General features: G+C 39.7%; 1 protein-coding gene and 1 long non-coding RNA gene across 3 annotated transcripts; one reads left to right on the top strand and one right to left on the bottom strand.

The window, feature by feature from the left end:
* Positions 1-34: 34 nt before the first annotated feature.
* Positions 35-11575, top strand: LOC109481565 (ras-related C3 botulinum toxin substrate 1). Of its 2 annotated transcripts, none has more exons than XM_019784159.1 (5): positions 35-228; positions 3794-3983; positions 4583-4645; positions 5168-5327; positions 11341-11575. In XM_019784159.1, exons 1-5 carry the CDS (start codon positions 194-196, stop codon positions 11469-11471), a joined length of 579 nt encoding a protein of 192 aa, XP_019639718.1. In that variant the 5' UTR covers positions 35-193; the 3' UTR covers positions 11472-11575. The 2 variants fall into 2 exon arrangements, with proteins under 2 accessions (XP_019639718.1, XP_019639717.1); XM_019784158.1 differs by lacking the exon at positions 11341-11575 and adding an exon at positions 6562-9831 and having other exon boundaries at positions 36-228.
* On the bottom strand, positions 8049-12956 carry LOC109481585. The gene is made up of 2 exons (XR_002140907.1): positions 12550-12956; positions 8049-8097 (listed from the first exon to the last, which is right to left on the bottom strand). It is a non-coding gene; the product is annotated as an uncharacterized LOC109481585 (long non-coding RNA).
* Positions 12957-14908: the final 1952 nt, after the last annotated feature.

Below are 14908 nucleotides of genomic sequence, written 5' to 3'. Positions count from 1 at the left end.
ATTGATATTCTGGAAAAATTGTGGCCTTTTTTCCCGCTTGGCGGTTAGTTGACTTGGTACGGTCTGGGTGTGTCGGGTCGAGCGCCATATTGATCATCATCATCAAACCTGCCAAGGGTTTGTCTGTTTCCGCCTGAAGTTTGGACTTTTCCTCCTGTTGAAAAAATCGGAGTTTTCCGCAAAAACAAGGACGATGCAGGCCATTAAATGCGTGGTTGTCGGTGACGGGTAAGTCGATAGTGTTGTTTGTTAGTTGGATATTGTTCTAGAGTGAAAATTGTGGCTTCGATACAAAAACGGAAGTCGGTCCAACTTGTCCAGGCTTGACAAAATGTTACTCGACAAAATTTAGAATTCTTTTTCCGTGTAACTTTTATAAACCTCGATAGTCCATAAATCGAGCAGCTTATGTCCTCAGGGTTAGCGGGGATGATAGAGATAATGTTTTTTCCCTGCCGGGAATTCTAACTTGTTGGACAAACTGAAAGCTCCACCATGAAAAATGTAAATTCCATCTGTGGCCAATTCTACAAGATGTAGCGTTACAGTACAGTACGTCCGCCCAAAATAAATAGCTTTCCGTTTCCTGTTTTCCATTGAAAAGCATCTACCAGGAGAGCTAGCAAAATTTCAAATGGTGGTTTTCTTCCAAAAGCAGAAAACCATGTATAAATCTAACCATATAACTCTTTTGCTTTGAGGTAAAATTTCACCCTTTTTTAGGGATAATGTACAAGTTAAAGGTGTATAAATTAGCCACAAGGATCTCTGTACAGTTTGCAGACTTAACTGTAAAGTAAGATTTGTAAAACTTTTCATTTTTGGAAAGCTGGGATTAGGCACAGTGTGAATTAAGTCAAATATATGACTCATCGTATATACATATATGAGGATATATCAGGAATGGTATATGCAGAAGGTTAACACATGACATTGATCATCTGCCAGTGTTCTCAGATCATGTCAAAAAAAGCTCAGAACATGTATAGAAGTATCCCGTAGTCATACGCATGCAAATGTAGAATATAACGTGATGTAATGTCTCTAGTTATCACACAGGCCGGAACACACGACAAACACATGGTGGCAAATTTTAAAACTGGCATGGTCGCTTTCTTCACAGTTTCATTCAGAAATGTCCTTCTCGAATGTGAAATGATCACCTATCTGTGATTATAATCTGATAATCTGTCATCTTCAGTAGCATCTTCATGTTAGCGTGATCATAAAGACCTAAAAGGGGGCCTGCATGGGGGGGGGGGGGTCCCGACAACGCTCTACACTGAATTCGTAAACCTCTCGATTACACTTTAAGATAAATTCCAAGTGGCTACAGCCCATTACGTAGGATTAAAATGGCGAATACGCTCTACGCAAAATGAGCCAATTACGCTCTACGTTGAATTAGAGCGGTCCGTCTACGCTCTACGTGGAATTAAAACGGCCGATTACGCTCTACGGAAAAGGGCTTGCGCCCCACCCCCCTAAAAATCAACAACACTGGTGAAACAAGATGTCTGCCATGTACACATGAAAATGAGGCTGTTCCCCTGGGGTACGCTGGTCATGTCAGCAGAACATACTGCGCTGGCGCAAAAGCTGGATTTTCGACGATTTTCGTTCTGATTTTTGGGCAACGTTGCATAAGAATTTTGCCTGTTGGAGACGTTATCTCCATAATTGTTTGTAGAATCTTGTGAATTTGCGACAGTGGTAACACATGCATGCATTGGTCGATCTCGCTATGGTTGAAAGTATGATATAAGAAACGTTATTGGTGGAACATCTAAATATTCTAATTTACCCCACTGGCATCTTTCTAACAATTTTCATGTAAACAGCTTTGATTGGCTCTGTTTACATCGTTGAACAAACCCCGTCATTCACAAAAATACCCCAAAGGCACGGTTTTCTGTTAAAAAAATAACTTGTATCACTTCATGAATCGTTCACAGAAGAAATGTTGAAAATGAAATTATCAAAAACAACAACTCCTAATATTTTATCCTTTGTGATATGAGTTTTGAGGCCATTACATGTTTAAAAAGGCAGAAATTTGTCCATAAAAATGGCTTGAAACACTTGGGGAAACAATGACGACACAACCAGCATCAGGGATCGAAATACTGGGTGCATGTGCACCTTTGTGTACCCAAATTTTGAGCTGTGCACCCAATTTTTTTCTGTGGGTGCACCAGTGCACCCAATATTTCGTAGGTTTATGTACGTAAAGATACTGAATGTATTAATAGTAGTATACAGCATATTCTATACGGAACACGGGGGCATGTTCGAACATGCGCACCGACGTTGTGCCCTTGGGAAAGGCACTTTACACGTATCCCCCCTCAACTAGAGGGTCAAGTCTCCAACGGCAGTTGTCTTCAGCTGGCGGACGAGAGCAGCGCCAGGCGGGCTGGCGTAGTCAAGGCGGAACTTGAGCGTAACCAAGTCACCGGCAGCTCGCTGCAAGCACCCGAACCGGAACCAGCACGTCTCCCTCGATGGATCCGCTGGGGAAGACGGATGCCCAAGTGTGTGGGTCTCAGATTCGCAACCTGTTATCCACCTTAAACAAATCCACGCGAAGGCTACCGTGTCAACTGTGACCCTCACTCAGGTGTAGGGACTGACACGGTCATCATACTCGGAAAGTCTGTATATCTGTACATGAATCTGTATCTGTGCATGACTATGTATCTGTACATGAATCTGTATCTGATTGCAAATAAAGATCACGAGTGATTGCCATAGACAGCATATTCTAATATCTAAGTGTAAAAAAAAAGAATCAAATAATTGTTATAATACATTTATTTAGAAATTAAACATAACTAGTTTTTGCTGACATTCTACAAAAAAAATGTTTTGTGCACCCAATTTTTTTAGGTCGGGTGCACCAGTGCACCTATTACCCAAAATGAATTTTGAGCCCTGAGCATGTTTACAGACAGACTGAGACAGACAGACAGTGGCCAAAGGTTGGTCATCATACAAGTCATGACCTCTTAAATCTTGAAAACAAGCATTGCAATGTTTGAATTAGTGTTGCAGCCTATTTCTTAGATATTCAGACCTACAAAATGTCAATGGAATACAAATTGCATGTAAAAGGTGCATACATTTTTTGAAAATTTCTTAGAAATTTGGAGTCTAGCGAGCATATCTTTCATTTTTCTTTGCTTCAGCAGGTGAGTTATCAAAAGTGCAGGTGACTTCTGTTCAGGACAATCAATCAAAATAATGATGTGGATTATGTTACAGGGGATTCTATGTTTTTGATGGTGTTTTGTTTGAAGGTTCATGTAAAAAGATTCCACAAAATATGTATTTAATAATATGTAATGTCTGCCAAAGTAGAACACTGCTAAGAGTAAGAGGTGCAGGTTATTCTGTGTAGGGCTCAAAATTTATTTTTGCGAAAAAGTGCACTTGTGCACCCAACCTAAAAAAATTGGGTATGCCAAAAAATTTTGGGGTGCACCATATAAAAGATAAAAAGTAGAATGTCAGCAAAAACTAATTTATGTTTCATTTTTCTTTTTTTAAAGAAAAGTAGTACAAGAATGATTTTGTTGCTTTTATAGACACTTAGATGTTAAGAATATGTTGTATACTACTATAAATTTAGCATCTTGACATACATAAACTGGTGCACCCACAGGAAAAAATTAGGTGCACAGCTTCACATTTGGGTGCACTAACTTGACTAAGCTGCACATGCATCCAGTATTTTGAGCCCTGGGAGTACTTTAAGTCAACTGTTACTGATGATACCAATGTTCCCCTCCAGCGCTGTGGGTAAAACATGCCTGTTGATCAGCTACACGACCAACGCCTTCCCTGGCGAGTACATTCCTACCGTGTTTGACAACTACTCAGCAAACGTGATGGTAGACGGCAAGCCCATCAACCTGGGATTGTGGGATACCGCCGGACAAGAGGACTACGACAGGTTACGCCCACTGTCCTATCCTCAAACCGTGAGTTACTCTTGTTCACCTTCGCTTGAGGAAAATATTGTTTTTTCTCTGTTTCCTCTTCTTCTGTTCCAAACCAATGAGGTCAAGAACCTGAACCAGACAGTTACCATGGTACATGTAACTGGTTTAGCAGATACCCTGTGGTGTTGGATTACATTATGTAGCAAGTGGCAGGGCAGAATTAGTGGGGCTGGTCACCTTATGTGAATGTGTTTGACCCAAGTCAGAATAAAACAGAGCAGGTAAGTTTGTTAGGCTAGACCATATGAAGGTAAATAAATTTATCTTCATTGTAGTTTTCAATGTTATTTCATTACTCATACATGATAGTGGATGGGATAAACAAAAGGAGACAGAGGGAAACTTTTTGAACCTCAACCAGAGAACAATGTGAAAAATGTTGGCTATGAAATTTGCGACATGTTTTTACATGTTATTGGCAGGTTTCATGGTCAATACATTTTTAAAATTCCTTCTTGAAGATTCTGAGAAATCAGTGATCAAGTATCTGCAGTGGAAAGCAATATAGAGTGGAATAGCGCCATCTAGCATCTGTTTAAAGTATGACATGTCTGAGTTGGTTTGACCTTGTGTTACAGGATGTGTTCCTGATCTGTTTCTCCCTCATCAGCCCTGCATCCTTTGAGAATGTCCGTGCCAAGGTAAGCTGTAAGACTGCTCAAAATGTCAACCTGCCTTTTGCAATTTTACAGGCTGAAAAAATACCGGATAAACTGTAGCTTAATTTCATTTATTCAGTCTTTCATTCATTCACTCATATCAATCAAATAGATAAAAAGATTAACATTACAAATAGATAAATAAACCATTTAGTTTATCACACAATTTTTGCCATGTTCAAAGTTTCTGAAAGCTGGGTACAAAATGAACAGCTCATCAGATGTGTGACTGAAGGGAACAGAGTACCCTGGGTATTGTCTGTACAATTCCAACTGGGGCTTCGGTACCATGAGGCTATCTGAAGCACTCAATATCTTGTCAATATATAGAGGTTAAGTACCCATCACATGTATGGTGGCAGTGAGCCTTATACATTAGCAAAGCTTTATACAGCTTTACACCTTATAAATTTGTCTAAAGATATGAGAGTCCCTAAGTCTGAGTAAGTTGTACACCAGCATGGCTTTGTGTTGTGTTACTGACTCTTGCTGACTTGTCCCCAGTGGTACCCTGAGGTCTCCCACCACTGTCCCAACACACCCATCATCCTGGTGGGCACCAAGCTGGACCTGCGCGACGACAAGGAGACTATCGAGAAACTGCGCGAGAAGAAACTGGCTCCCATCACCTACCCACAGGGCCTGTCTATGTGCAAGGAGATCAGTAAGTACAGGCTTGTCTCACCTACCCACAGTGCCTGTCTATGTGCAAGGAGATCAGTAAGTACAGGCTTGTATCACCTACCCACAGGGCCTGTCTATGTGCAAGGAGATCAGTAAGTACAGGCTACTATCACCTACCCACAGGGCCTGTCTATGTGCAAGGAGATCAGTAAGTACAGGCTTGTCTCACCTACCCACAGGGCCTGTCTATGTGCAAGGAGATCAGTAAGTACAGGCTTGTCTCACCTACCCACAGGACCTGTCTATGTGCAAGGAGATCAGTAAGTACAGGTTTGTATCACCTACCCACAGGGCCTGTCTATGTGCAAGGAGATCAGTAAGTACAGGTTTGTATCACCTACCCACAGGGCCTGTCTATGTGCAAGGGGATCAGTAAGTACAGGCTTGTCTCACCTACCCACAGGGCCTGTCTATGTGCAAAGAGATCAGTAAGGATCACGTGGATGCTTGGAAGTTGCAGGCCGAAATTTGTGCGAGTCAATGCTAGTTACTTGCCATTTGATACATGTAGCGGGGAACAACGGACGTTAAGCCATGCAGTGAGTGAGTGTGTGAGTGTAGCTGCCGCTAAAGTTTACGATATTCAGGACCGTGCAATGGAATATTTGAACGGATATGCCACAAGATGATGCTTTTCAGGACCATTTTTGGTGGTGCACCGGCCTACCGACTGTGACATTTGATGCCGATGATAACTAGTGTGTCTCTTTGACAAAGGGACTGAGAAAAAAACGTTGTTGTGAATAGCAAAATTACAGGTAAACCACTGCACTGTTGTATGGTATCGGATTAAGGTTTTGGTTGTAACATAATACATATGGTCTGGTGAAATCGGGAGTGATGTTGAAGACGTAATTTTCCCGAGATATCTCAGTGATTGGGAGAGTGACACATACTAATAATGATAAATGGTTTATTGTCCAAACAGTACCCGTGCAGTCACAGCCATTATACGGCTAAATTGATGCAGGGTATCACATAATAATCAATACAAATCACAACAATACGTAGGTATGACATTAAAAACAGGCTACAAGGTGCACTCAATGATTAACAAAAATACTGAATGTCTGGTTGTGGATTTATCATTCAATCATGCCTGTGCATGAAAGTGTTGCATTAAGGTTCACTGCCATTAGGTACTCAGTCCTAGTAAGCGGGCTAGTTTCAGGTCCACAGCCCTAAGTTGACCCATGTCTCTCCTTGTCTTGTAGGTGCTGTGAAGTACCTGGAATGCTCTGCTCTGACTCAGAAGGGACTGAAGACAGTTTTTGATGAAGCCATCCGTGCGGTGCTGTGTCCCCCCAAGGTTCCCAGGAAAAAGAAAAAGTGCAGACTGCTGTAAACCTCTCCACCTGGCTGTAGAGAAGCTTATATGGTTGGCATGTTTCTGTGCTGTGTTTCTAAGTGGTGGCCAGAAAGGTATCCTCATGGAATGTCCAAAATCCCAGGCCAATTGTGATGATCTTGCCAGTTTTGCATGCAGGATTTATTTCTTACAATTTACCCAAAGTTGTCAGCCGTATGCAGTAATGTAGAAGGCAAAGTTTCTAAGCATTTAAGACTAACATAAAGGCCAAACATGGGGAATCTTACTGATTGTCACTTTGCACAGCACTGTAGAAAATGGGCAAAAGGCATAGCAGTAGTGGTCAACATTTTACCCTTGGCTGAACACTGAACAGTTATAATGGAGCATGGAAGTTCATTTGAGTTGGTAGATTACATAGTGGGGTAATGAAAATTAAACTGTTCTCCAACTAATAAAATTGACTCACCGGAATTTTTGAACGAATCTCTAGACTTTGTCATCATCAGCTTTCTGACCCAAGTGTTGTACATCCATGATTTTTTTTGCACACATAACGTCAGCACTGGGTTAAAGTTGGTTGGAAGTTGGTACCGCTCCACGATTTGGTTGAGAGAAGGTTGGTATTCTGTCAGAGGAGTGAAGGAAGCCTCTACATCAGGGCATACATGCACGAGCCTTCTCTCAACCGGGACGGGGGGCGATACAGACTTCTGACAAGCTTTGACCCACTGCTTACGTCACACGTGTGAAAAAAAGCTACAGCAAGTGGATCAGAAGGCTGATGAAGACTAGAGATTTGGTCAAAAATTCCAGTGAGTCAACTTTTGAAGTCAGAGGACAGTTTACTTTTCATTAGGTTGTACATGGATCTTTCTTACTAGGATACAAATGAAGTCAGCATGGAAAAACGAAGCTTGCTTTGCATACATTTGTAATTGGAAGTATCCCTTTCACTGAAATCTTGCCTAGAAGAGTTTTTACAGCCTGCTGTATTGGTGAAGAGACTAGTTGCTTGAAGACTTGTATGGTGAAGTGTAGAAACTGGATTTTGGCAAAGAATATTGGCAAGGCATGTAACTTGGCTTTGTTCCAGTATTTCAAGTCATTACACATCTATAACTTGCATTTTAACAAGGTTGACCACGATTTTAAGTAACAGAATAACCAAGAGATCTGGAAATATTGGCTTGTTAATGTATTTTCAATAAAATCAGTAGACCCTGCACAGTGCCAATCATAGCTGACTCCAACCACTAACCAAGAGGTTTTGACTTTTGTCAAGCAAAGTATGATTTTTTTACATTACAAGTTAATAACAATCAAGCAATTGAAAGGTGGTATTGGCTATGTTAACTATGGTCATTCATGATAAGATTATGCTAATTTTTTAGGAAAAATTCAATTGTCAGAAGTCCAGTTGTAAAGAGTTGTTGGCTACCTGAGATTTAAATGGATAGTTATTTGAAGCCGTACATTCAGAGTTAGAGTGGCTGGATCATGGAGTGTTCTCACCAGATCACAGCATCAGATCTTCTTGCATGCAGATCTAACATGGATCACTAGATGGCTCCTGAGTACATACCAGTACACGAAAGACTGTTAGCTTTAAAATTTATACCAGGAGATTTTTCAGAAGAACCTATGCTTTGAAAAGCATATATAACTGAAAGTATCGAACTTAGTGAAAAAGATGAAACAAAAATGAACCCAGAATAGCCTTTAATACAGGTTACCCTCTATGATGTAATGCCCACATTTTAAGTAACTGAAATTGGATCTAAATTTAAGAATGTGTATTTATGTTTGAACCCCTTTAGAAAGACGAAAGCAGAACACATTCCCACAATAGTACGTGTAGTAGCAAGAGTTGAATGCAGGTGTACATGTATATGTGACTTACATGTACTGTATTGGTGGTATTGCTGTACTGGGATAATACAAAAAAATCAAACAATCAATGTTTTGGATCAACTAAACTTCACAATTTCATCTTATTAGAGCAGTTGTTTACGGAAAGGTCTGTTAGAAAACATATATGTTAGTCTCAAGAGAGATATTTACCAAGATGGAAAGGCTAAGGGTCCATGGTGAAAACCCAGCAAGACTAACTTTTGGGGGACATTGTTAGAAGGGGCAACACAAGGGAAAGTTAATTTGTGTGCTTGTAAATAAGAAATCATTGTTTTGAGCTTAGATGTAGTGAGACTGAACTTCAGATGAATTGGTTACAATAAAAGTGATGTATAAAAATAGGAGCAAATGCCATTTAAGGTTAAACATGTATGTAACACAAACAGTTTAGAAGTAGAGCCAGGGAAAAGTTTGGTTATACACTTTCTTATTACAAGGAATGTAGTAAATAATTTTACCCGAGACTGGCCCTACAGTTTAAATTTATCTAGTTCCATTTTTGTTTGATTGTCACAATCTAGATCATTATGTTAGATCATATAACTACTGTAACAATGGTTCAGACATCTAAATCGCACCAGGAAAAGAAGAACTGTAATATGTCTGCATTTTGCAATGATTGATTGCAAGAAAATGACACTGATGTTGTATAGAAGTGTTTGCACATGCACAAGTTAAGTTTGTTGGAGTAGTCCTAACATGCTAATGCCATATTCCTGTAGCAAAGTAGAACCATTCTGTATGTGTGTAGCCGGTGTAACTGCCTGTTGTATCCAGAACTGTGCTTAATCCAGAACTATGCTCAGACATGATTCTGGATTGTCCATGCCTATCCAGAACCAATGGTCCATGCCTGGGGGCAAATCTATGTTCTTGGATAAATGGAAACTGTCCAGAACCTTGTCTGATCCTATCCCTAACCCATTCAGGCATAGAAATAGAAAGGCATGGTTCTGGATACAGCACCGCCCTTCAGCGTAACACACCAGCTTAGCAGGTAGTAGCTACCAGTAGCTTTCATGATTGTACCTACTAGAGACAATACTTATATTACAATAGCCAGGACTTCTGCAGCTCTTGTCCTGTAAGTTTGACTCCTTTGCAAATGCATTGGAAATTACTGACAGTGTGTCAGCATTGTTTTACAATGCTTGATGCACTGATTGCAGCAAAGCAAAAAACTTTCATCAATAAAGCTTTTTTTACGTTCAATAGACATGTATTTGAAAATAAGATTTGGAAATAAAGGTAACACAATGGATAGGGCGAGTGCTTTGTCATTATTTAGGAATAAGGTGTTATTTCCATAATTGAATACTGTATCATGATTCAATATGAAATTATATTTTCCTTCATCAAGAATGTTATGTATTGTATTGTATTTGTGTGTGTAGACAGCATAACTCCAGAAGTTCTGGTTGAATCAACAAAGTTCTGTACTGTTTGTTTGTGTGGACAGCATAACTCAAGTTGTGGTTGAATGTTTATGACACTTGTACAATGTATGTCTATACATGTCAGGAAAAGGAAGGACAAGTCTGGTTATGGTGAGTGGCTTCCCATGGCATTGCAGCAGAACTTTCATATCAAACTTGCAGCAGGTTTTACATCTAATTTCCCCAACATGCTATCGTCACGATCTTTGGGTGGAAGATAGCTGTCCTTGGTGCTGAACGACATTCACATTAGAAAATTGTTTGAAAGTACACCAGAGGAATACTATTACTGTAACTCTACTTACAGACAGTAATGCAGGCAGTTCAAAGTAATTCAACTGTGCAGTAGGGCTGTCCACTGGGACTATATGCAACAGATCTTTCAGGGACAATCTAGTATTGTAGGACACAAGGAATTCGACAAGAAACAATCCACACGGTTCAGTTTTGTTTGAAAAGACGCATAGTTCAGTCCTGTTGTATTTGAATAAAGGTTCTGTCAAGTTTATTACTGTTTCTACTGTTTCTCTTGACAGTCTTGTTATTGAGAAAGTTCAGAGGGTCATATTAATTTGTCAATTGCAAATTGTTCAGGTACAGGTACATGTCAGGAACTGTACCTAAACCTCTGTTACACACAGGTCTGCAGCCCTAGTTTCAGGTCCACACTGTACTTCAGCATAACTCAAGTTGTTGGATTTTTATTACACTTGTACAATGTATGTCTATAAATGTCAGGAAAAGGAAGGACAAGTCTGGTTATGGTGAGTGGCTTTCCATGGCATTGCAGCAGAACTTTCATATCAAACTTGCAGCAGGTTTCATATGAAATGTCCCAAACATGGTATATATGGTCATGATCTTTGAGCTTTTATGCAACGAAACATTCAGACCATTGACAAAATGAAATGGTCTGTCCTTGGTGCTGAACGACATTCACATTAGAAAATTGTTTGAAAGTACACCAGAGGAATAGTATTACTGTAACTCTACTTACAGACAGTAATGCAGGCAGTTCAAAGTAATTCAACTGTGCAGTAGGGCTGTCCACTGGGACTATATGCAGCAGATCTTTCAGGGACAATCTAGCATTGTAGGACACAAGGAACAATCCACATGGTTCTGTTTTGTTTGAAAAGATGCATTTATTACTGTTTATACTGTTTCTTTTGTTATTGAGAAAGTTCAGAGGATCATGTCAATTTGTCAATTGAAAATTGTTCAGGTACAGGTACATGTCAGGAACTGTGCCTGAACCTCTGTTACATACAGGTCCACAGACTTAGTTTCAGGTCCACAGCCCTAGTTGACCCATGTCTCTCCTTGTCATGTAGGTGCTGTGAAGTTCCTGGAATGCTCTGCTCTGACTCAGAAGGGACTGAAGACAGTTTTTGATGAGGCCATCCGTGCGGTGCTGTGTCCCACCAAAGCTCCAAAGAAAAAGAAAAATTGCAGACTGCTGTAAACCTCTCCACCTGGCTGTAGAGAAGTTAAAATGGTTGGCATGTTTCTGTGCCATGTTTCTAAGTGATGGCCAGCTAGGAAGGTATCCTCATGGAATGTTCAAAAAACAAAATACCAATGGCCAATCGGACATTCGGTATGGGAATACCTTGGACATATGTTTACAAAACCTTATTCAAGCTTTTGACAGTTACACTACTCTAGAATTGTGAAAAATAGGGCTTTTTGGCTATTTTCGGACAAAAAATGTACATTTTTGGCTCCTGCCCTAATATTAAATCCGAATGACCGGAAATTCGTTATGGGGATACATTGGACACATGTCCAAAGAATGTCATTCACACTTTTGACATACATGACTTTAAAGTTGTGTAAAATAAGGCTTTTGGCTATTTCTGGACCAAAAATGTACATTTTTGGCTCCTGTGCCAAGGATAGATCCATTTTTGGTACGGGGGATGAAGACTCAGAGATTTGGTCGAACATTCCGGCGAGTCAAATTTTGAAATCGAAGAACAATTCAATTTTCATTAGGTTGTACACGGATCTTTCTTACGAGGATACAAATGAAGTCAGGATGCAAAAATTGAAGTTTGATTGGCATACATTTGTAATTAGAAGTGTCTCTTTCACTTAAATCTTGACTAGCATAATTTTTAAGGCCTGCTGTATTGGTGATAAGGTGGAGCTGCTTGAAGTCTTGTATGGTGTATAGGTATAGAAACTGCATTTTGGGCAAATAATATATCTTGACTTTGTTCCAGGATTTAATCTCATCTCTAACTTGCATTTTAAGAAGGTTGACCACGATTTTAAGTAACAGTACAACCAAGAGATTTGGAAATATTGGCTTGTCAATGTATTTTCAATAAAATCAGTAGAACCTGCACAGTGCCAATCATAGCTGACTCCAACCTCAAACCAGGAGGTTTCCTCAAGCAAACAAAGTATGATTTTTTTAGCAATCAAGCAATTGAAATGTGGTATTGGCTATGTTAACTATTGTCATTCATGCTAAGTTGATGCTAATCGTCGAGGAAATGTTGTCAAAAGTCCAGTTGTAAAGAGTTGTTGGCTACCTGAGATTTAAATGGATAGTTATTTGAAGCCGTACATTCAGAGTTACAGAGTGGCTGGATCATGGAATGTTTTCACCAGATCACAGCATCAGATCTTCTTGCATGCAGATCTAACATGGATCACTAGATGGCTCTTGAGTACATACCAGTACAAGAAAGACTGTTAGCTTTAAAATTTATACCAGGAGATTTTTCAGAAGAACCTATATTTCGCAAAACGTACTTGACTGAAAATATCAAACTTAGTTATAAACATGAAACAAAAATGAATTCAGAATTCATACAGGTTAACCTACATGATATAATACCCAGTTTTTAAGTAACTAAACTTGGTTCTAGGTTTTAAAATGTGCATTTATGTTTGATCCCCTTTGGAAAGACTTTTAGCAGAACACATTCACACAAATCATTATGTTAGATCATATAACTACTGTAACAATGGTTCAGACATCTAAATCGCACCAGGAAAAGAAGAACTGTAATATGTCTGCACTTTGCAATGATTGATTGCAAGAAAATGACACTGATGTTGTATAGAAGTGTTTGCACATGCACAAGTTAACTTTGTTGAAGTAGTCCTAACATGCTAATGCCATTTTCCTGTAGCAAAGTAGAACCATTCTGTATGTGTGTAGCCGGTGTAACTGCCTGTTGTATCCAGAACTGTGCTTAATCCAGAACTATGCTCAGGCATGATTCTGGATAGTCCATGCCTATCCAGAACCAATGGTCCATGCCTGGGGGCAAATCTATGTTCTTGGATAGGTGGAAACTGTCCAGAACCATGCCTGATCCTATCCCTAACCCATTCAGGCATAGAAATAGAAAGGCATGGTTCTGGATACAGCACCGCCCTTCAGCGTAACACACCAGCTTAGCAGGTAGTAGCTACCAGTAGCTTTCATGATTGTACCTACTAGAGACAATACTTATATGACAATAGCCAGGACTGCTGCAGCTCTTGTCCTGTAAGTTTGACTCCTTTGCAAATGCATCGGAAATTACTGACAGTGTGTCAGCATTGTTTTACAATGCTTGATGCACTCATTGCAGCAAAGCAAAAACTTTCATCAATAAAGCTTTTTTTTTACGTTCAATAGACATGTATTTGAAAATAAGATTTGGAAATAAAGGTAACACAATGGATACGGCGAGTGCTTTGTCGTTATTTAGGAATAAGGTGTTATTTCCATAATTGAATACTGTATTATGTCTAAGTATGAGATTATAGTTTCAAGAATGTTATGTATTGTATATTATTTGTGTGTGTGTAGACAGCATAACTCAAGAAGTTCTGGTTGAATTAAGAAAGTTCTGTACTGTTTGTGTCACTGTGTGTGTGTGTGTGTGTGTGTGTGTGTGTGTGTGGACAGCATAACTCAAGTTGTGGTTGGATTTTTGTGACACTTGTATATTGTATGTCTAAGTATACATGTCATGAGAAGGAAGGACAAGTCTGGTTATGGTGAGTGGCTTTCCATGGCATTACAGCAGAACTTTCATATCAAACTTGCAGCAGGTTTCATATCAAATGTCCCCAACATGCTATGGTCATGATCTTTGGGTGGAAGATAGCCTTTATGCATTTAACATTCAGACCATTGACACAATGAAATGATTTGTCCTTGGTGCTGAACGACATTCACATTAGAAAATTGTTTGGAAGTACACCAGAGGAATACTATTACTGTAACTCTACTTACAGACAGTAATGCAGGCAGTTTAAGGTAATTCAACTGTGCAGTAGGGCTGTCCACTGGGACTATATGCAACAGATCTTTCAGGGACAATCTAGTATTGTAGGACACAAGGAATTCAACAAGAAACAATCCACATGGTTCTGTTTTGTTTGAAAAGACGCATAGTTCAGTCCTGTTGTATTTGAATAAAGGTTCTGTCAAGTTTATTACTGTTTCTACTGTTTCTCTTGTTATTGAGAAAGTTCAGAGGATCATATTAATTTGTCAATTGCAAATTGTTCAGGTACAGGTACATGTCAGGAACTGTACCTAAACCTCTGTTACATACAGGTCTGCAGCCCTAGTTTCAGGTCCACACTGTACAGCCCTAGTTGACCCATGTCTCTCCTTGCCATGTAGGTGCTGTGAAGTTCCTGGAATGCTCTGCTCTGACTCAGAAGGGACTGAAGACAGTTTTTGACGAGGCCATCCGTGCGGTGCTGTGTCCCACCAAAGCTCCAAAGAAAAAGAAAAATTGCAGACTGCTGTAAACCTCTCCACCTGGCTGTAGAGAAGCTTATATGGTTGGCATGTTTCTGTGCTATGTTTCTAAGTGATGGCCAGCTAGGAAGGTATCCTCATGGAATGTTCAAAAAACAAAATACCAATGGCCAATTGGA

The sequence above is a fragment of the Branchiostoma belcheri genome, unplaced genomic scaffold (assembly GCF_001625305.1).
Source record: "Branchiostoma belcheri isolate BF01 breed outbred unplaced genomic scaffold, Haploidv18h27 scaffold56, whole genome shotgun sequence".
NCBI classification, from domain to species: domain Eukaryota; kingdom Metazoa; phylum Chordata; class Leptocardii; order Amphioxiformes; family Branchiostomatidae; genus Branchiostoma; species Branchiostoma belcheri.
The sequence above is the reverse complement of the archived record's forward strand: the minus strand, read 5'-3'. Positions and strand labels throughout refer to the sequence as shown.

What these genes read in the sequence shown, in the direction of transcription:
- LOC109481565 (XM_019784159.1), top strand. Translation starts at nt 194, where the DNA reads ATGCAGGCCATTAAATGCGTGGTTGTCGGTGACGG. An exon ending in TGCGTGGTTGTCGGTGACGG is followed by an intron (nt 229 to 3,793) that starts GTAAGTCGATAG and finishes GTTCCCCTCCAG; the next exon opens with CGCTGTGGGTAAAACATGCC. An exon ending in TTGAGAATGTCCGTGCCAAG is followed by an intron (nt 4,646 to 5,167) that starts GTAAGCTGTAAG and finishes ACTTGTCCCCAG; the next exon opens with TGGTACCCTGAGGTCTCCCA.